The following is a 22993-nucleotide window of genomic DNA, read 5'->3' as shown; positions in this document are numbered from 1 at the left end:
ATGACTCCTGGGGATACAATCCACTCGTGTGTGCTTTCCTTCCGTACACTGGTCATCCACTAAAGTAACTAGTAAAAAATTCAATACACGTATTTTAAAAAATATTTATTTATTATGTATGCAGTGCCCCGCCATGCCATGTATGCTTGCAGGCCAGAAGAGGGTAGTAGGTTACATTATAGATGGTTGTGAGCCACCATGTGGCTGCTGGGAATTGAACTCAGGACCTCTAGAAGAGCCGTCAGTGTTCTTAACCTCTGAGCCATCTCTCCAGCCACAGTACATGTATTTTTTGAACTCAGGAATCAAAAAGCAACTTGGTACCATTAAATCCAGCAGTTTATTCTTATTAGAAATCTCCAACACTGTTTCTGAAATATACTGATAAGCATAAAAAATCTATAGTTAAGTTCAAACTATAAAAATGTATGATATTTGACATAAATAATAACATTTAATAACAACATAAGCTGAGAATATAATATTAATGTAAATAGTAAGTATAATAAAACTATACAATATGTTATATTTATCTAAAATTCTATGGGGCTGGAAAGATGGCTCAGTAGGTAAGAGCACTGGCTGACCTTCCAAATGGCGGAGGTTCAATTCCCAGCAACCACATAGCAGCTCACCACTGTAACTCCTGTTCCAGGGAGGGAGCCTTGTCACCCCACCCCCAATTTGTCTATGTTGTGATAAAGAGTCATCCATTTATCTCTTTTTTTTTTTTTTAAAGATTTATTTATTTATTATGTATACAGTGTTCTGCCTCCGTGTTTTCCTGGACACGAGAAGAGGTGGTCGTGAGCCACCATGTGGTTGCTGGGAGTTGAACTCATGACCTTTGGAAGAGCATCCAGTGCTCTTAACCTCTGAGCCATCTCTCCAGCCCAAGTCATTCTTTCTTTTTGTTTTTGTTTTTGTTTTTTTGAGACAGGATCTCTCTGTGTTAGCCTTGGCTGTCCTAGAGTCGCTTTGTAGACCAGGCTGGCCTTGAACTCACAGCAATCCACCTGTCTCTGCCTCCTGAGTGCTGGTATTAAAGGCGGGCACCACCACTGAGTCATCCATTTCTTAAGTGCCCAGGATTCACCATTATTTTCTTGCAAAAATGTGTGGCTTTCAGGAGGCATCCTCTAGATTTTCAGCAATTTAAGTTTTCAACTGAGAAAGACCCATTACTCTTAAGACAAGGATGGCTCAGAGGTTAAGAACACTGACGGCTCTTCCAGAGGTCCTGAGTTCAATTCCCAGCAGCCACATGGTGGCTCACAACCATCTATAATGTAATCTACTACCCTCTTCTGGCATGGCATGGCGGGGCATTGCATACATAATAAATATTTTTAAAAATACATGTATTGAGTTCAGGATGCAGATTTACAGCAGTAAGCTAGAGCGGCCTGCCACGCCCTGGGTAAGAAAAGCAAAGAAATTGCTGCATCCCAGGTTTCTTCACCTTGTTCCCTCCTCCCTCTCTTCTATCTTTGGACTGGCCTTGAACTCTGTCCCGCATCCTCTGAGTGCTGGGATTATTGGCCTGCACTGCTCCCTGTCATGGGGACTCTTCATTAAGTCTAATCTCTTTAGGCATGTATGCATGGATAGACACATTTGTATTTTCCCCCAAGACAGGGTTTCTCTGTGTATCCCTGGCTGTCTTGGAATCAACTCTCTTTGTAGACCAGGCTGTCTCAAACACTCAGAGATCTGCCTGCCTCTGCCTCCCCAGTGCTGATATTACAAGCATGCGCCACCACGCCCAGCCTATGCATATGTATATTTGCTGCTGAGGACCATACCAAAGCAGGTTAAGCTTGTTAGTGAGCCATCATCCTGGGTGCTCTGTTCTGGATGTTAAAAGGAGCAAGCAGAAAAGCCTGCTGTGTGTGTGTGTGTGTGTGTGTGTGTGTGTGTGTGTGTGTCCCTGTGTGTCCATCAGTGAAGAACTAACTTTACAATTCATGTTTTCTGTTTGGTTAGAAAGGCTATATATAGGCCTGGTGTGGTGGCTTTGGATCTTATGTAATTCCTAGAACTTGAATTAAAGGTGTGAGCCGCCCACCTGCACTGTGCATATATGCCTCCATAATGACTTTGTGAAGGCAGTACATACCCACTTCTCTATTGTATTTTTCTTTAGATTTTAACATTTGAGACCAAGAACCCAACGGAATTAGCGGAACGTTTGCGCTCTGTTTGTGGGAATCAGAGCAATGCTTATGCCCGCCTGCTGGAATACCGCCTGAACGCCTTGCGTGGACTGTGGAATGCCCAGCGCCAGCTGGCCCTGGAGGAGCAGCATGAAAGGGAAGGGTCAGGCGATGAGGAGACCTTGGCCCTGCTCAAGCGCCAGGGCTTGCTGCAGCAACCGGAGCAAGCGCCCTTCACGTCCCGGGTGGGCCTCCTGCTGGTCTTCCCCCTTATTCAATCCCAGAGTAAAACAGACCCCTCCCTCTGTAACATAACTGCTGAGGTGCTATTGAACTGCCTGCGTGACTGTCAGCCTCTGAGCTTGACCAAGGAGCCTGCTGACTGTCTCAATGGGATAGAAACCCTGCTGTGCTCTTGGCTAGAGGAGACCTCGGACACAGGCCGACACATCCCACACAAGCAGAAGGAAAATGCTGCTGCCGCCCTGGTGGCTTTGGCGTGTGCCAGGTAAGGAAATGACATAATATGCCCCTGGTGACACTTGCACCAGGTGTATTTCATGGGTGACTCAGTGTGTGCTTCTGTTCCAGTGTTGAGTGTCAGTCTGTCATACATGTAATGGGTCCAGTTTTGGATGTGCTGCTCTGCTGTAATGGCAGCTAGGAGTAGCAGCCTTGGCTGTAGCTGGTTGCTCTCAGGTGGCTCATCGTCCACATTAGCAGAGGGTGCTGTATCTGCTGTTGAATGATTATTTATATTTAATATATAAATAATAAAATTAATGTTTTAGTGAAATCAGCTTAACCAGCTTAATACCCAAATAACTACACAGAGAGACTAGGATCTAGTTACTTATCCTATAGTACAATGCTGTGCATTAATTACTCCATACTAAACCTCCACACTAGGATAGTTTCCTCCCCTTCTGATTTCCCACTTTATACTTGCCTTTTACTCATATCCTAGGTCTGGCTCATTCCTTTTGGTGCTTGCCTGTCTGCTCCTCTCCTCCGTGCCGTCCTGGCTCCATCCTCTCCTCCTCCTTTCTCTCCTCCTCTCACTAGATCAGGATGTCCCACCCTAGTCTCTGCTATTGCTCAGCATTGGCTAGTTGGTTTTTATTGGCAACACAAAGAACAAATGGTGACATGCTTACAAAACTTGAGACAGCTGATCCTTAGAATAAACATCACAGTGCAATGTCCAGATTGATCCAGATAGCTGGGTAGAGAGATCAGTGTTTGGGTGAACAAGGGTAAACTGTACACAGTCTACTAGAACATGCCAACAGTTTTTTGTTTGTTTGTTTGTTTGGTTGGTTGGTTTTGTTTTGTTTTGTTTTGTTTTAAGACAGGGTCTCTCTGTGTTGCCTTGACTATCCTGGACTCACTTTGTAGACCAGGTTGGCTTCGAACTCACAGCTATCTACCTGCCTCTGCCTTTTAATGTCTGTCAATAAAGGAGTCTCTCAGCAAATTACAGGATTGAGTTCTCACTTGGTCTTAAGACTGGGTCATAGACTGTACTTTTGGACTCCCATTTTTATATACTTTTAATATTTTACATTTATTTATTGTCGGGGGTGTTGCACACATATGACATAGTGTGAATGTAGAGATCAGAGGATAACTTGCCGGACTCAGAATTCAGGTCCTGAGGATGGTGGTGAGTGCCCATGCCTGCTGGACCATCTCACGGGCCCTAGGCCCTGGTCTAACTGAACGGTGTCTCTCTGTGTGTGAAGATGTAGAAGTATGTTGTGCTCTGTGTTACTGTGACTGACACACTGTCGCTGGGCAATATGCTTGGAGGTGCTCCCTCCCCAACCCATAGGGTCCTCCTGTGGTGCTCAGGCTGCTCTACAGCCTGTGATTCTTCTGCCCGATGATGTCATATGTATGACGAGGATGCCCACTGCAACCAGTTACAACCATGGTCTGCCTATTTAGTGCCACTTACCTGTCTTTCCTACTTAAATTTTTTTGGGGAGGCGGGAAGGGTAGGGTGAGCTCATCCTTTTTTTAACTCAGTTGTAGTGGAGAAACTTGACTGAATTTCTTTCTTTCTTTCTTTCTTTCTTTCTTTCTTTCTTTCTTTCTTTCTCATTTTCTTTCTTCATTCATTTGTTATTTTGGTTTTTTGAGGCAGGGTTTATCTGTGTAGCCCTGGCTGTTCTAGCACTCAGTCTGTAGACCAGGCTAGCCTTGAGAACACAGCGATCGCCTTCTTCTGCCTCCTGTGCGCTGGGATTAAAGGTGTGCTCCACCGCCACCACCTGGCTCTCCAGTTATTTTAAAGGCAGGTTGGCATCATCCTACATGTCCGTTTCCTAGCCTGGAGCACACTGTTAGAGGTGGGTCTCGGTTCCTGATTTTGCAGACTCTGGCATGAGCTTCACTCTGGAGACCTTGGCTGATACAGAAAGAAGAGTCTCTCTATAAAGGCTTCCGAGTACATTGGTTGATTTTATGCATATGCAAAAGGCAATTTGCGCCTCCAATAGATTTATTATCAATGTAAAACTTCCATTTTGAGAAAATTCCCACTTAGTACTATCGGTAGGCAGGAGTTGGGGAATAATCAACCCTTTAGTTTTGAGCATTTTGTTATTAAACATTGGATCATTAAACTCACTTTTTAATTATGGACCAGAACTCATTCTAACCACAGATACTTATTAAAATTGTTATGTGTGTTATGTGTGCCAAATTCTATTTGGCACAAATGTGAAATAAATATTCCTCTCCTCCACCTCAGCCGTCTCTCCTCCTCATCCTCTTCGCCCCTCCCTCCTCTTTAATGAGGTTTGCTTATAGGAGCATGGGTGAAGAGCTATTTGTAGGAGCTTGGGCACCTTACCAGTGGCTAAAGCACTGAAGAAAACGCTTCCCCCTCCCACAGCAACCACTAACTGCCTGGAGATCCTCAAAGGGTGAAGCTCCCTTAGCCCCTTTCCACTCATGACACAGTGTGATGGCTCAGTCTTATGTAGGTCTCACACAGGTAGTCGACTTGATGACTGACCGCACGGCCATGTCACCCAGAGGACGTCATTCCTTCCCAGCTCTATTTTCGTGCTTCTCTACCGTGATGTCTGCTACCTGAGCCTTGGAGAGACAATGTAGATGCCCCATTTAGGGCTGAGCATGCATATTGTCCCCAGTTATGAGTGCTTATCTGACACTTAGTGCAAAATGACACTTCTCTGACTCAAGTTGACAGCAACATTAGGCTATGAGCATAAACATAAATATTCAGAAGACAATTTGATGGTCATAACTTATCCATAACAAAACAACCATTGTAACTTTCCCACTAGGACCTAACATCTTCCTAGCCACAGGGCTTTGATCAGGCTTGATTTCCCCGCTGTGGAGTGGTTTGTTTACTCCTCACCTCCAGCATTTGTGCCATTATTGCCGCGGTGAGGAGCATCTTGCCTGGCAGGTCGGTAGGGAGGTGATCAGTCTCCACAGCTGAGTGAGACTACTGATGGCTTTTCCCTTCTCAGCAGCCTGCCTGATACCTTCCAGCGCCATGAAAGCTAGCCAGCAGGGTGAAGTTTCCAGTTTCTCCTGCATTTGTGGGGAGAAGGGGTTTATCTTTGGGTGGAGGGAGCTGTTATCTTTGTATCAATCTAGTGTTTTCTTTTTAGCTCTTTGAGATAGGGTCTCCCTATGTAAGGCGAGGCTATCAGGGAGACCGTGGTTCTCCCTCCTCAGCTGTGCTCACCACAGCTGCAGGTTATGCTTGTCCAACATCTCTCTGGTGGGCAGGAGCCTTGGTAACTCTTAGGTTATAGGGGTTCAGGTCTCTAATTTTACAGAGCTGGCAGTTGAGCAACTCAAGGATGATTCATTCTGCAAAACCTTCATGCTCACTGATTGTATGTCAGGCATTCTTCTCTGTGATTAAGAAACTGGGGAGCGGCCGGGCGTGGTGGCGCACGCCTTTAATCCCAGCACTCGGGAGGCAGAGGCGGGCGGATCACTGTGAGTTCGAGGCCAGCCTGGTCTACAAAGCGAGTCCAGAACGGCCAAGGCTACACAGAGAAACCCTGTCTCGAAAAACAAAAAACAAAACAAAACAAAAAAGAAACTGGGGAGCAGCAGAGAGTCCCCAGAATTTCAGAATTTATATCAGAGTGAGGAAGGAAGCTACGTATATGTAACATAATTTCAGAGAGTGATACCAGTGGTCGTGGTGGTGGTGGGGGAAGGCAGGGTGGATGTTTTAAAAAAATGTTTTTAGATTTATTTTATGTGTGTGGGCGTTTTACCTGCATGTGTGTCTGTGTACCACATGTGTGCCTGGTACCTGCAGAGACCAGAAGGCAGCACTGGATTCCCTGGGACTGGAGTTAGCAATGGTAAGCCAGCATGTGGGTGCTGAACCCTGGTCCACTGCGAGAACACAAGTGCTCTTAACTGCAGAGCTACCTCTCCAGGCCAAAAGCAGAATGTTTTGGTAAATGATAACTAAATGGAGGTGGGGCAGGATTGGCTAGCTAGCTGGCATTTGAACTGAAGACTAGGTGATAAGAAAGAGCTAGCCCAAGGGCCAGCAGCAGAGAGTTCCACAGAATGGTGGCAGCTAGTGGCAATGGAGCCAGGTCATTGGACTGCCATGGTAGGCCAGAAGGGGCAGGAGATGAGGATGGTCTAGGCTAGATCATATACGGGCTGTGAGCCATGGAAGAGCTTTACATATCCCTCTTAAAATGCGGCTAAACCAGCAAGCTGGAATGCTGTACAGTCAGCTCTACATTCTCCAAATCATTGGGCTTTTGTCACACTGAGTGACTCGGTGCTCTCCCAGGGAGCTATGCCTATTCAACAGATGAGGGAAGGAAAATCTACAGGACTTGGGTGACAGGACAGTTGTGCGGTTGTGAATAGGAGTACCCAGTTTCAGTGCCAGCGTGTCCAGGCTACAGGTGGTGCCTTTATGCTGCGCTGCCTCCCTGCTGTATCCTGTTCTTTGAACGGAGAGATAGTGCAAGGAGCAAATTAAGAAGAAGCCCGAGGCCTACTTGGCCTACTCTTGGTACTCTGTTTCTACTGAGGTTTGGGCACATGATACCTGCCCATTAAAGTTTGGGCTAAGAGAAGAAGGCGGCAAGAAGAACCAGCTCATCAGATCCAGGTGCTCATTAGACCGGGCAGGTGCTGGTGATTTATACCTGGAGTGCCGCCAGGTAGGTCTTGTGCATCTTGAAAGCACTGTTTTTTAAGTCCTGCTGGCCTCCCAGACTCCCCAGAGCCCCTAGCTTTGGGAACTGTGAGAAATCAGTGCGTGGTGCCTCCTGCAAGTGAGCCGCCGTGGGAAGTGGATGAATGTAACAAAGACCTCTCCGACGAGCTTGGAAACACTTGAGATCCTGTTTCCTGGGGCTCCGGTGGTGTGTGATGGAAACTGTCAGCACACGATACTCCCAGGTGCTTGGTGCTTGAGCCTAGTGCTTTTCATTCTGTGTCAGTGGGAATTTTTATCTTTCCAAATGCAAGGAGAACATTTCCGTAGTTGGAATTGTGTTGATCCCCTACTCACATCCTCCCAGAGCCAATAGCTGTGGGTAAGAGGCTGAATTTTGCACATTTTCTGACTATCAAAGTGGGTAGATTTGTCTTGGAGCCTTGCCGTGTGGTTAGTAAAACCAACACTGGCTGCCTAACCTACCTGGTTTTCAGTGTGGGCGGCTTGTCCATACTGTCCTTTTCTCTCCAGGGGATCACTGAAGACCTTTGTCCACACAGTTCACTTGCTGCAGAGACAGACTGAGCTGGGCTCCCTGCCTGTCGCTGATGTTTTATATAGGTAAGTTGTCCCTTTGAGCCTTCTCCTTCTAAGCAGGAAGTGCATAGGAGGCTCTTGGCCATAAACAGATCACTACATTTTAGTAGTTAATAATTCATATTTTTAAATGAATACAGAGCCATAACTAACTGCTGAAGGATGGGAAAGTGTTCCTAGAGTATATTTTTTAAAAAATTTAATGTCCTAATCTGTAATGAATTCTTATTGAAATATGAGATGACAATGTGTTCAGGTCTAAAGAAATTGAAATCACTCATGATCTTATTATCCAGTAAGACCCACTTATATTATTTGGGTATGCATACTTCTTAACACATGACCCTCTTTGCCTTTGTTTGCTTTTTCTCCCGCATACACATTTATCTATGTAATAAAACATACATTTAGGCTGGAGGTGTAAAACCAGGTGTGGTGGTGCATATTTATTCTAGCACTTGGGAGATAGAAAAAAAAAGTAAAAGTAGAGTGTGTATATATACATTTTTTGTTGTTGTTGTTGTTTTGAGACAGGGTTTCTCTGTATAGCCTTGGCTGTCCTAGACTTGCTTTGTAGCCCAAGGTGATCCTTGAACTCACAAAGATCCACCTCCTCCTGCCATCCTGAGTGCTGGAGATTATAGGCATGCACCATTGCGCCTGGCTGAATGAGTATATTTTTTCTTTCTTTTTTAAAAAAGATTTATTTATTTATTATGTATACAGTGTTCTTTCTGCAAATACGCCTGCAGGCCAGAAGAGAGCACCAGATCTCATTATAGATGTTTGTGAGCCACCAATGTGGTTGCTAGGAATTGAACTCAGGACCTTTGGAAGAGAAACCAGTGCTCTTAACCTCTGAGCCATCACTCCAGCCCTGAATGAGTATGTTTTATACTCAGATAAATTTAAAAATTTAGGAATGTTAAAATACTTATTTATTTTTTTTAATTGGTTTATAATGCCTGGGTATGGTGTGTGGAACGTGTGTGGAAGAGGGCCACTTGCAGGAATCAGTTTTCACCTTGTACCTTGTTGTGTCAGGGCCTGCTTCTGCACCACACACTCTAGGCTACCTGTGACTTCTGGGTGACTGTCCACTCCGGTCTCCATGTGGAAGTGCTGGGTTAGAGCTGTGCACCACTCCATGGTGGTTGCACAAGTCCCAGGGGTCAGGCTTGCACAGCTAGTACTTTTGTCCACTGAGCTGTCTCCCTGGCCCAGAGGCTTGTAAGCACGGCCTTGTAATGTCTCACTAAAGTGCACTGTGAATATCATTCAGATGTGTATGCCTTTAAGCCATAGAGTTTGCTCTTCAAGCTGTTAATTAGACTTCTGGTTGGCTGCGATGGAGACTCTCAGGTCTTTGCAATTCTCCTTTGCATTTTTACAGGCTGCTGCTTTTAGAAGGGGGACCTGGATCCCCATCCTGTTTGCTTGGGGGCAAACACATAGTATCCTGGGGGTACGAAGACATGCTGCCTGCACCAGACAGCAACACTGGCTCCAGTTCTGAAAACAAAGGTAACACAAGGGCTTAGTGCCCCGGGATCAACACTAGGATGGGAGAAGAGTGGTTTAGATCGCTGTGGAAGTGCTTGAGCTGGAGCCCTGAGTTCCTTTAATTAAGTGCGTAAGGTCCCATCACAGTGCGCTCATTGTTTGCTTTATCAGTGCAGGTCTGAAGGCCGATACTCAGGGGGATGCACAGATGCACAGGCTTCATGGTCCCCAGCCGGGTCCCTCCTGTAACCCTAGCAGGGTGGCATGGGTTACTTCACTTGGCTGTGGGGAGTTTGAGAGGAGCAGAAGGCTCAGTGGACAAGAGGGTCAGACACACATGATGCCATTTCTTCTCATCATTTACTGTGCTGATATGTGGTCCTTCCTGTCCTAAAAATAAAAGAAGGTTCAAGGAAGCTTGAATTGTCGAGTCCCTTACACAAAGTAAGCAGTGATAGGGTATTTTTACACAGTTTTGTAGGATTGCATGCCAGTTTATTACACAACCTCAGGAAAGATGGCAGAAGCTCTCTTTAGTGACTGACCTGTCTGCCAGACTTTTCAGGTGACTTGGGCCTCGACACTGGCGTGGTAAATGTTGAGACCAGCACCAAGGCTCATCAGTTCTGCTCAACACTGCACTGCCCTCCCCCTGGGCAGCACAGCTTGCCAGGAATAGGCTTTGCTTTTAAACTGGTTTATCATTGTAATTGGCCATCGGGTATTATGACAGTACTCACTGTAACATTATAAAATAGTATGTTATTAACTATTATACAACTGATGAAATAGGAATAAGAAAAGACACCCTCCCAAAAGATTAAGAGCCTGCCCAGCACACCCTTTCGTTCCCAGCCCTCTATGCGGCTCCTTCCTGAGAAGCAGTCTGAGCAATGGAGAACCTCACAGCCTGGAGCCATTCTGTTATAACCTTTCCTTCTGCAGCAGGCTGAGAAGGGGCCGAGGGAGGCCCTGCACATTGCCAGAGCAGCAGACTGCCTGCTGTGCCTAGGCAGTGCTCCTAAGTGATGGGCACCACCTCTGCACGGAGCTAAGACGCCTCTCTATTCTCTCTTCAGACCGCCTGCTCTCTCCTCGTGGGAGGGTTCTCAGGGCGACGGCATCAGGCTGCTGAGTTAGCTTTTGTGTCCAGGTGGAGGGTGTCTTTCTTGGAATACTTCCCTAGCCCATCCTTGCCCCTTTCTCCTCTTTCCCGTCTATTCCTCCTTCCCATCGTCACCCTGCCCCTTTCTTCTGTCCCTTTCCTTTTCTTTTGAAGGCAGGTTCTTGTGTGGCCCAGGCTGCTTTTTAACTCTAGGATTCAAGGAATCCTTTTGTCTCAGCCTCTCCAGTTAGAACAAGTCTATGTAACTTTTAACACTGAAATATTGAGCATTGGCAGAATCTGTGAGAGCACTATAATAAAGCCTGTGGGTTATTAACTCGTGGCCAGTTTTGCTTAGTTGGTTCCTTCTTTCCTGTCTCTTGCCAGACTCACACACAAAAGGACTTAGACTATGATCTAAAGATGGGCAAGCAAATGTAACTGATCACTTTCAGGTAAAAATCGTTAAGATGCCACAGGGTGTGGTGGCACGCCTTTAATCACAGCACTCCAGTGGCAGAGGCAGGTGGGTCTCTGTTAATTGGAGGACAGCCAGGGTTTCACAGTGAGACCTGTCTCTAAATTAATTAATTAATTTAAAACACTATAAAAAGCTTAAGGTGTAAAATTAATAATTAAAATGATCATCTACTTTCACTGTTCCTTCTTTCTTTCATTTTGGAATTAATTAGTAAGTCCCTATTCCCTCAGTTAATAGATGAAATTTCCTGCACTAGCAGACTCAGTGCTGCTTTGAGTGATGTGACACTGGATTTCCTCTACTGTGACATGCTTTAGGCAGACAAATTCCCTTGAAATATAGTGAGGCTAAGAGCATAAAAATAAACACTCAAAGTTTTACATACAGCCTCATTTTAAGGCAAATTCTTAGGAAAATAGGTTAGTAAGTCAATTAACTACCACACAGAGAAGATGTTTTCTAGGATTGGGAACCCATAGCCAGGTGGGAAATATAATTGCTGTTCTTAAAAAAGGGAGGTGGGGTGGAGAGATGGCTCACCATACAGGTGCTTGCTGCCAAGTGTGGCACCTGACTTTGGTCCCTGGGTCCCACGTGGAAGGAAGAAGAGAACAGAGTCTGCAGATTGTCCTCTGACCTACACACACACACATTCATGCACATGCACACACACACATTCATGCACACACAGACACATACATGTACATACATACACACATACACATCCATACTTAACTGTACACACAGGCACATGTACACTAAGTTAATAGATAAATAAATGTAATGACTTTTTTTTTAAAGGATGTCATGCTTTCCTGCTATTCTTTCCAGATAAAATTGGGATATTCAAATGGCAAGTCCAAAGGAGATGATTTTATTTAGCTTCACATTTGCCCGTAATATAACAACGTAATTCCATTTCCATTAGGGAACATTGGCTTAGCACCAGACAGCAACTTAGGGGCATTGCTGTGTGATCTGAGCTGCAGCGTAGCCCTTGAGGGACACGCTATTACCCTCGTATTACAGATGAAGAGGCTGCTGTTCAGTGAGGCCCACGGTCCCTAATGACTGCCTGGTTCCCAACCCCCCTTCTCACTAAGCACTCATCCTCAGTCATTTCAGGCCGGTTAGGAATGTTAAGCTTGTCTCAGGCCTGTTGCTTTTCATAAAAGAGTAGAAAAATTCTTTGGCAAGTGGGCTTAGTGGCCTGCCAGTAACCATCTGTCCTTGGTCCTTGAACCAGTCCCAATTTCCACATGCTCTTTCTGCATTTGATTTAGGGGTTCAAGCCATCTACTGTGGTGGTAACATTGAAATTGTTTTTTGAGTTGGGAATTCGTGTCAGTCAGTCCCCCCCCCCTTTTTTTTTTAATTAAAAAAGTGTTTTTATAGACTCATTATGTGTGGGACTGATTTCAGATGCCGATTTGGGGCGCTGTCTCACCGCAGATGGGCATTACCTGTACACCACCAACTCAGCTGGAAGAGGAGTAAGCAAGCTGGGCTCTGGACTGCATGGCACTCTCAGGTCAGTGGTGGGGCTTGCGCAGTGTGGCTGGAACTCTGCTACACTCTGAGAAGGGGAAACCAGCCAGTGTCTGAGCTTACAGCCAGGTCGCTCCCCACCACCTATTCTGTAAGAGTACTCTGGCTGAGGTGCTTGCTCACCTAGCCAGAAAGTCCGCTTGGTTGTTAGCTTTTTTTTTTTTTTTTTTAAGATTTATTTAGTATACAGTGTTCTGCCTGCATATACTCCTGCAGGCCAGAAGAGGGCACCAGATCTCATTATACATAGTTGTGAACTACCATGTGTTTGCTGGGAATTGAACTCAGGACCTTTGGAAGAGCAGACAGTGCTCTTAGCCTCTGAGCCATCTCTCCAGCCACCGTTAGCTTTTTTAAAAAAGCCTGGTGTCTGTGGAGTCAGAAGACAGTGGCACATCCCGTGAAGCTGAGCTGTCGATGGCTGTGAGTTGACACATGTGTGCTGGGACTTGAACTCAGGTTCTCTGCGAGAGCAATAAGTGCTCTTAGCTGTCAAGCCATCTCTTTAGCCCAAGATTTGGATTTTTAAAGTAGTATTTGTGCACGCATGTGCTCAAAAGCAGCGTCTATGGGGCTGGGGTCCCTGGAGTTGGAGTTAGTTAGTTGTGACTGTCATATAGGTGCTAGGGACTAACTCAGGTCCTTACAAGGGCGGGGAGCACTCTTACCTGACAAGCCATCTTCCTTCTCCCGTGCTCCCCCCTCCCCCCTCCCCCTGTTTTTTCAAGGCAGGGTAGTCCTGGCTATCTTGGAGATAACTTTGTAGAACAGCCTGGCCTCCAAGTCAGATATCCTCCTGCCTCTGTATGCCCCACTACCACCCAGCTTCCTTTCCTTTTTTTTTTTTTTTTTTTTTTGAGACATGATGTCATTATAGCCTAGGTTAACCTCAAACTGCCTATTTAGCCAAGGATAACCCTGAACTCATGATCCTCTTGCCGCCACTTCCTTAGTTCTGGGATTACAGCCCAAAGGATTTTTCTCTACAATAATGACATGACTTCATGTTGATAAGTGGATTTAAATGGTTAAATCATTTTGGTACTTGGGTTTGACTTTAGATCAGGGGTGACTTTAAGTTAAGGTATAAGAACTGTGACTTCTCTCAAACCCTATAGTTGAGATATTTTTAGTTAGACCTCTTCTCTGATTTTTTTTTTTCTTCTTCTCCATCATTATGGGAAATTAAATATTTGACGTAGTTTGATGGTTCTGATATTCATGTAAAACGTGTTCCTTCTCTTGTAGCTATTTTGCCTTGTTAGTTGTTATAAAGAATTAGGTCAGAAATGTTTGTGTCTTGTGTCGGCCTGTATAGGGCTGCGGCCTGAGCGCCCACCTGTGTCTCTTGTCTTCCAGAGGGTTTGTGTACTGCCGCAACGAGGAGCTGGAGCCAGGGTGGGTGGCCTATGGCAGTGGCCGCCTGATCCATCGGCCTGTGTCTTTTGACAATAAACCTCACTCCCTTTTCCAGGTCATAGACCAGAACACCCTACAGGTGAGTAGCACAGCACCGTGAGGTCTGTGTCTTGGAGGCAGGGGTAGTGATAGCTCATGCTTTCCTCCTGGCACAACCCCTTTCTGGTGTTAGCCATGCGCTTTTCCCAGGTGACTTGACTGATTTTTAATTTGTCTTAACATTTCTTTATTTGTTTATTATTTATTTCTATCTGAATAAATGTGTTCATTTAAATGATTTTTACATCCTTTTTTATTATTACATTTAATTATTTATTCATTTTCGGGGGAAGACTTTTTCTTCTGAGAGTCCATCTACTTCTTCCATCCTGTGGGTCCTGGGAATGGAGTTCAGGTAGTCAGTCTCCGTACCACGTGGCTTTAGCCACAGAGCTAGCTGGCCATCTTGCTGTCTTGTGCATGGATGTGTTCGTGTGTGTGTGTGTGTGTGTGTGTGTGTGTGTGTGTGTGTGTGTGTAAATGCATACGATTTACACATGAGGAGGGCATCGTATCTCCTGGAGCTGGAATTACAGATGGTTTTGAGCCACCCATCATGGCAGTGTGTGAGTGTGGCACACTCATGCCATAGTTGATGTGTCCAGATTAGAGGAAATTGGTTCTCTTCCACTCTGGGACCTGAACATTAAACTCAGGTGACCAGACTTGTTCTGCACTCTTTGAGCCAGCTGCCCACCTGCCCTAACCTGTCTTTTGGGCCCAGCTGGCTGAAGATGACTTTGAACCTCCTGCTGGGATCACAGACATGTGGTACCAGGTTCACTCTTGTTTCTTGGTTGAGCAAAGAAAGGGATGCCTGAAAACTGTCTTCCCTGGCACCTGGAGGCAGGAGCCTGCTCTAATGGCTTTTATTTGTTGTTGTTGTTGTTTTAACTCTAATTTCTTCTTTTCTTGAATTTTCTTTTTAAAACCTGGTCTTGAGTCTTTACTGGCTGCATTTTGAATGCTAATGTCTGGCAGTCAGTGTGCTGGTGCTGGGGGTGCTCCTGTGCTTTGCGCTAGGTCTGGGCCTAGTGCCGCTCTTTGGTATCCAGGGACTTTCTCTTTTCTTTTCTTTCTTTCTTTCTTTTTTCTTTTTCTTTTTTTTTCAAGACACAGTTTCTCTGTGTAGCCCTGGCTGTCCTGGAGCTCTGTAGACCAGGCTGGCTTCAAACTCACAGAAATCCACCTGCCTCTGCCTCCATAATGCTGCCATTAAAGGTGTGCATCACCACACCCTGCTTTCTCTTCTTTTCTTTTTTCCTTTTCCCTTCTCCCCTTTCTCTGCTTTTCCTTTTGACTTTCTTCTGCTGTTTTCCCTTATGCCCTGCATGTTTATTAAATTACTTTTAATCAGGCTCCAGGTCAGGTGCTTTGGGCATAAACATGTGGCTCCTCTCTGCTTGAAATGTATGTTCTAGGAGAATTTCTAAAGATACTACTTCTCTAGAACTTTGTGTTGACCTCACACTCCATCCCTGAGTGCGTGCGTGTGTGCGTGCGTGCGTGCTCGCTCCATGGAAGGATCTTCCTGCCTCAACCTCTTGAGTTGTTGGGTTAGTAGAAATGTGCCACCACATGTGGCATAAGAACTTTTTGGGGGAGAGCTGGGCATGGTGGCGCACGCCTTTTAATCCTAGCACTCGGGAGGCAGAGGCAGGTGGATTGCTGTGAGTTCAAGGCCAGCCTGGTCTACAAAGTGAGTCCAGGACAGCCAAGGCTGTGCAGAAAAACCCTGTCTCTCAAAAAAACAAAAAACAAACAACCAAACAACCAAACAAAAAACTTTTTTTTTTTCAGGACAATTTTATGTAAGCAAGGCTGGCCTTGAATTCACTGTGTTGCCACCAATGACCTTAAATTCCTGTACCTTTCTCTCTTTGGTGCTGGGATTATGGGATTATGAACATGTACTCACTGCCTGCTTTTAAAATCTTATTTTCAGTGTTAGAGCATACATGCATAGCAGAATCAAAGAACTTAGTAAATATTTTTCTATCAAAAGCTAACTTGAATTAATGCCCATTTTCAATTGTTGCTTGGCTGCTCATATTTATTTTACAGTCGATTTTATGAACTTTTATGCTCTTACCATATAATTTTTAATGTATTATTCTTGGATATAATTAACAGTTTTATTCTGAGAAGGAACCTAATGAATTTTCCTTTTAGACTTCAAAGTGTCAATGAGCTGACACATTACATTAGAATTTCTTCATCTTATCCCAGGCGTAGTGGTATGCTCCTTTAATTCTAGCACTGGAGCAGCAGAAGCAGGAAGATCTCTGTGACTTCAGCCTGGTCTACATAGGGAGACCCTGTCTTGAAAGAACCAAGCCAAACAAACCAACAAAAAGAATCTAGCCAGGTGTGGTGGCGCACGCCTTTAATCCCAGCACTTGGGAGGCAGAGGCAGGCAGATCTCTGTGAGTTCGAGGCCAGGCTGGTCTACAAAGTAAGCCCAGGACAGCCAGGGCTACACAGAGAAACCCTGTCTTAGAGAAAAAAAAAAGAACAAAAACAAAAAAACAAAACAGAGTCTCTGCATCCCTCTAACAAAGGGCCCTCTTTCCTGTCCAGGTATGCCAGACAGTGCCCATGCCAGCCAGTCCCCTCCCCTCAGGCAGTACCATGAGCACCGTGCACCTTTCCTCAGATGGCACTTACTTCTACTGGATCTGGTCCCCTGCCAGTCTGAATGAGAAAACCCCAAAGGGGCATTCTGTCTTCATGGACATTTTTGAACTTGTGGTGAGTTTAACTCTCATTTGTATCATTGTAAAAACATTTCTACTTGCTTTCTCCCCGGGTCTATATACAAAGAGCTTGCAGCCCTTACAGTACTCACTGTGCCCAGTTTCCTTAGCACTGGTTTTCCTCTTGCACGCCCCTGGAGGCTTCTGGTTCTGGGCTGTGTGGGGTCAGTAGAGCCTAGCTTTCTCAAGGCTAGTCTGGCAAGACAGGAGGTAACATTACTTCATGCACTGCAGTGGAGAGTCTTAGCAGAAATGCTTGTGGGCTTACCTGAAGTATGGAGAACAGCCCCACAGAGTGAGTACTGAGAAGTTGCAGTTGGAGCTATGAGAAGGCATTTCACGTCAGCTGAATACCCACTGTGAGCCCATAGTGTTCTGCCCTGACGGTGGGAACATAGTGATGGCACGGTAGGCAGCGCTGCTGATCCAGAGGAGCTTGAGTGCTGGCTGCAGGGTGCTTGAGTAGATTGGGGTGATGGTAGTGGGGGTTAGGCAGTGAGGGATCCAGTGTATTTTCCAGATAAAGGACTTGGGAAAGCCAGGTGTAATGGTGCCCCAGAAGGCTGGGAAAGCTGGGCCCTGAGGAGCATGTACTTGAGGCCAGCCTGTGCTACTTAATGAGCTTATGGATGACTTGTGCTACACAGCAAGGCCATGTCTAAGCAAGAAGAGAGGCCCGGAGGGGCAGCTCAGTGCATGAGAACACTGGCTGCTCCTCCAGAGTATTAGAGTTGGGTTCCTAGTATTACAGGGCAGCTCACAATGTCTGTGACTACAGCTCTAGGGGATCTGGTGCCCTCTCTGGCCTCCTTGGGCACTGCACAGACATGGTGCATAAACAGACATGCAAGCAAAACACTCATATACATAAAATAAAATAAAATATACTTTAAAAAAGATTTCAGGGTAAATGATACTGGCTTTAGATTAAAAGATATCTGGCATAAGAATAGGAAATGCCCACATTGTGGTACATTATTTTGAAATTTTAGATTACCCAGAATAAAGTTTCTAGAAATAAAACACACATATACACCAAATGATGAGGAGTTAGGAAAAGACTAGGCTAGTCAGTAGCTTTCTCACTACAAAAGTAGAGATGTATTTTCACAACTTATGGGAAACTGATTCCCCACATATGAGCCAACTGTGAAGACAACCCAGAGTTGTTTTTAGGTATTTGGTTATGTAGTCAGAGGCCATGCCTGCTGGAAGAGATAGAGCAGCTCAGACAGCCTTGCTGCAGCAGGAAGCAAACACTGGGGAGGGGTCTACTTCAGATTGAGAGGAGACCTTTGAATTGTTTTAGGAAGCCCTACTCAAACTTACCAACCGGGTGCTTGGTGAAGTCAGGTCTCCTTCCACCATGGTACTCAGTTGGCAGCCCCTATACCTGTTGAGACATCTCACAGGGTCTGTCCTAAGACTCTTGATCTTCTTGACTTTTAAGGGCTGGGATTAGGAGCTGAGCCACCATGCCTGGCTTGGTTCTTTCTTCCTTTTTTTTTTTTTTTTCTTTTTTGTCTTTAAGACGGGGTCTCACTATATAGCTGTCTTAGTTAGGGTTTCAATGCTGTGAAGAGGCACCGTGACCATGGCAACTCTTATAAAGGAAAACATTTAACTGGGGCTGGCTCACAGTTTCAGAGGTTTAGTCCATTATTGTCATGGTGGGGAGCATGGCGGTGCACAGGCAGACACGGTGCTGGCGAAGGAGCTGAGGGTTCTGCATGTGGATCAGCAGGCAGATGAAGGAGACTGTGTGCCAGCTGGAGGTAGCTTAAGCCCAGAAGACTTCAGAGTGACACACTTCCCTCCAAGGCCACACCTACTCCAACAAGCCACACCTCCTAATAGTGTCCCTCTCTATGGGCCAAGCATTCAAACACATCTATGGGGGCCATTCCTATTCAAGACACCACAGTAGCCCTGGCTGCCCTCAACATACAGAACTGCCTGCCTCTGCCTCCTGAGCACTGGCAGCAAAGATGTGCACCACTGTACCTGACTTTCCATCCTCTCTGGAACTTCTTGAGATATGTATCTCACACCACCACATAGCTCTTTCCTGGTCTAGCAGTGGCTTACTTTTGCTGTTAAGTGGTCTAGCGGCCATCTTTTTACTTGAGCTTGCAGCTGTGTGCGATATGGTTGGTCTCTACGCCATTACAGAAACCGTTCCCCTTCCTGAGGAAATGCAGGGCACTTCCTGCTCACTGACTGTGTGCTCATCCTCCTAGCAGTCATGAGCCACAGCTTGTTTCCCAGACCCTTCCCACCCACTCTAGTTCTTCGTCCTCCTCATTGGCATATGGCTTTCTGCCTCAGGCATTCAGGCTGGCTTCCCAGCCAGAACCTGACCCTGAAACTCAAATGAATAAGCTGTCAGCAAAATTGAACTAACTGGCTTGCCTTTCAAGGTGACTTGTCATGAAATACCTCTTATGATGAATAAATAGCTAACCACTATATGAAGATAGTTGGGTGTATGATGTAAATAAATGGAGTATATGGGCCAGTGAGATGGCTCAGCAGCTAAGGGAGTCTGCTACCAAGCCTGATCACCCGGGTTCTGTCCCCAAGACCCATTTGGTGGAAGGAGAGAATGACCGCTACAAGTTGTCCACTGACCTCCAAACAGGTGTCATGACACATGCACCCCCTGTCTGCCCCCGGAGCACATGGTTTTAGTAAGGTTCTTTTGCTGTGATAACACCATGACCAAAACCAACTTGAGGTAGGTGAGGGTTTTATTTCAACTTATAGTCCATCATGCTTGGAAGTCAGGGCACGAACCTAAGGCAGGAACCTAAGGCAGAAGCTTAAGCAGAGCCCACAGAGGAAGCTGCCTTTACTGGCTTGCTCAGCCTGCTTTAAAAAAAACAAAACAAAACCATACTACTACTACTACTACTACTACTGTTGTTGTTGTTGTTGTTGTTATTATTATTATTATTATTATTATTATTATTATTATTATTATACTGACCATAGTTTCTCCTCTCTCCTTTCCTCCCAGTCCCCTCTTCCCACCTCCCTTCTGTCCCCCACTCCCATCTCCTCTTCCTCCGTTTCTCTTCAGAAAAGGGTAGGCCTCCCATGGATTTCAACCAAATACGGCATATCAGGTTGCAGTAAGACTAGGCACCTTGCCTTGTATTAAGGCTCAACAAGGCAGCCCAGTATGAAGAAAAGGGTCCCAAAAGCTGGCAAAAGAGTCAGGTAGAGCCCTTGCTCTCACCGTAAGAAGTCCACAAGAAGACCAAGCTACACACTGTAACATCTGCAGAGGGCCTAGGTCAGGCCCATGCAGGCTCCCTGGTTGTCAGTTTGGTCTCTGTGTCAGCCTGCTTTCTTATATATTCCAGGATTGCCTGCCAAGGGCTGTCACCACCCACAGTGGGCTGTGCCCTTTCACATCAATCACTAAGCCAGAAAATTTGAGCCAGGGCATGGTTGCACTCACCTTTCATCCCAACACTGTAGGAGGCAAAGGCAAGCAGTCTCTGAATTTGAGGCCAGCTTGGTCTACATAGTGTCTCAAAAGCCCATAAACACAAAACAAACAGGAGAGACAGAGAGAGAGAGAGAGAGAGAGAGAGAGAGAGAGAGAGAGAGAGAGAGAGAGAGAGAGAATGAGAATAGATACCTACAGGCCAGTCATATGGGAGCATTTTCGCAGTTTGAGGTGCTCCTTTCTAAGATGACCTAGCTTGTGTCAGGTTGATTAAAAAACAAACAAACAAACAAAACTAACCAACACACACAGAAAGAAAGAGAGGAAGGGAGGGAGGGAGGGAAGAAAAGGAAGGAAAGAAGTGGAGACAAGGGGAAAGGACTGTGGAGGGAATCTTGCATAGCTGACTGTCCCAAACAAGTGACCTCTAGCAGTGGCAATGTGTGGCTCTTCTGCTGCCTGTGATCACAGCAGCATCATGCTTTCAGCTCCCCTCAGCTGAAAGCCTGACTGGACTGTGACACTTTGTGCAAGGGGGTGCAGGTGAACTCCCAAGGTTGGGGGTTGCTTGGCTCATAGTGCAGTCACCCCAACACTAAGGTTCTGCAGATTTGGTACTCATGCCCTAACCTGCTCTGCTCACTTCTCACTGCTCACTGGTGCCTTGTCATTTCAGTTTGCAGAGCACTGAGTGCAGCAAGAGACTGTTTTACATTAGCTATTGATTTCCTCATCGGGCCAGATGGGTAATGCTTGAACGCCATGCTTAAGGAGATTGATTTTTGTCTTGGATGCTTTTACAGGGTTATATTTAGAGTTGTGTAACATAAATAGAGCATGGGGCGGGGGACAATGCAGTAAGAAGTGGATGTGTTAAAATCTAGGGACAAAAGGTATTTAGGTAGACATGCCAGAGGCAAGGGTGGGTGCAGTGAGATTGGGGGCACAGTTTAAGGCAGAGGCAGTAGAGAAAATGGCGCCTGCCTGAAGCAGCACCTCCAGAGAGTGGAAGTGGTTTATGTGGAGAGAGGTATTTGCTCAGGTGGCCGGAAAATGCTTTGTAAGCATCCAAGTCTCAGAAATAGTCTCAGGATATCTGCTGACTGAATGGAAGCATCATCTCAGGACCTTTTTTTCTTTAAATATCAGGTGGAAAATGGGGTATTTGTAGCCAACCCGCTTCAGGAACGCACAATCCTAATGAGAAAAGAGGGCGAGTCTGCCAAAAGCATTAATGAGATGCTCCTCAGCAGACTGTCTCGGTACAGAGCCTCCCCGTCGGCAACACTCGCAGCCCTGACTGGCTCCACCATCTCCAACACGCTGAAGGAGGATCAAGCAGGTGCGTTGTCTCTTCCTGACCACCTGCGTACAGTGTTGTGGGGTGCAGGGCTCGCCCTACCTGCACCTCTGGGCAGTGACCAGCGGGTCCAGGCTGTGGGCACAGTGTGAGCCCTGCAGCAGTTCTGTCTTACCGGTAGCCTCTTCACTGTCACTGTTAGGGAAGATGTCTAGAAAAATGCAGCTAGCTATGGCAATATACATCACAGTCCTAGCACGTAGGAAACTAAGGCAGGAGATCGTGAGCCTAGGCTATGTGAGATCACCCATGCTCTCAAAAAAAAAAAAAAAAAAAAAAAAAAGGAGAATTTGATGCTCTGCGTTAACCCTTCTAGTGTTTGAAACACTAAGAAGAAAAACTTGTGGTGAACTCATAATGGACTATGCAGGAAATACTTCATTACTATGTTAGAATGTGTGGACAGACCAGGTGTGGTGGCGCACGCCTTTAATCCCAGCACTACAGAGGCAGAGGCAGGTGAATCTCTGTTGATTTTGAGGCCAGCCTGCTCTACAAAGCAAGTCCAGGTTAGCCAACAGTGAAACCTTGTCTCCAAAAACAAAACCAATAAAGGTATGTAGGAACAGGGTCTTGTTGGCATGGGCCTCTGTGCTATCCGTGTGACTACTTCACTAATAGTTGCTCTAGCGTGGGTTAGTCCATCAGAGTTAAAGGAGACACTTTAAACAGATCAGCTCTTTTCACCTAGCTCACTGTTTTTGAGGTTTGCAAGATGCTTGTTGTATGAAGGTGCTTGTGGTCAGGCTGATGACCTGAGTTTGATCCCTGGAGCCACATAAAAGGCGAAAGCAGAGAACTGACCTTAGTAGCTGCCTTCTGACCTCCACATGCATGCACACGCACAATAAATAACTAATGCAAAGAGGGCACCCCTTCATGACAGGCTAAAGTCTTCTGTGTTTACACCTCCATGCCCACCATATTCCTTTCAGTGTACTTAGTAAATCTGTTTTCTTTCTCTAAAGAAAGAAAAAGAAAAGTAACAACCTGCCTCCCGGCTCTGCACCAACCCTCTGTCTTGATCTCATGTAGCCAAGGATGGCCTTGAACCCCGGACCTGTCACTTAGGAGTGTGTTTTAGTTTTGTTTTATGTGTGTGTGTATTTTGCTTGCATATGTTTCTGTGGACCACACTTGTGTCTTGGTGCACATGGAGGCCAGAAGAGAATTGAATCTCCAGGACCTGGAGTTACAGTTGTTACAGATGCTGTGACCTACCATGAGGGTGCTGGAGTTGACTCTCTTCTTCTGGAAAAGTAACAGTGGCTCACCGCAGAACCATCCCTCAGAAGGCACACTATATTTAGATTTCTTAGTAGGGTGTGATGACTCATTCTTATAATTCCCAGCACTTCGAAAGACGGGGCAGGAG

General features: G+C 45.8%; 1 protein-coding gene across 8 annotated transcripts in view; it reads left to right on the top strand.

The window, feature by feature from the left end:
• The window catches only part of HECTD4 (HECT domain E3 ubiquitin protein ligase 4), a 162058-nt gene that overhangs the window by 37743 nt on the left and 101322 nt on the right, over nucleotides 1-22993 (top strand). For all 8 annotated transcript variants that reach the window (XM_084762073.1, XM_084762068.1, XM_084762072.1 and 5 more), the window contains exons 2-8: nucleotides 2147-2664; nucleotides 7885-7974; nucleotides 9344-9474; nucleotides 12462-12570; nucleotides 13947-14085; nucleotides 16626-16796; nucleotides 21408-21600. In XM_084762073.1, coding sequence (XP_084618199.1) covers nucleotides 2147-2664; nucleotides 7885-7974; nucleotides 9344-9474; nucleotides 12462-12570; nucleotides 13947-14085; nucleotides 16626-16796; nucleotides 21408-21600 — 1351 coding nt within the window. The remainder of the gene's footprint in view (nucleotides 1-2146; nucleotides 2665-7884; nucleotides 7975-9343; nucleotides 9475-12461; nucleotides 12571-13946; nucleotides 14086-16625; nucleotides 16797-21407; nucleotides 21601-22993) is intronic.

Source organism: Acomys minous (assembly GCF_964271855.1).
Source record: "Acomys minous genome assembly, chromosome: 16".
NCBI classification, from domain to species: Eukaryota; Metazoa; Chordata; class Mammalia; order Rodentia; family Muridae; genus Acomys; species Acomys minous.
Note: the sequence above shows the minus strand (reverse complement) of the source record. Positions and strands in the feature narration are given on the sequence as shown.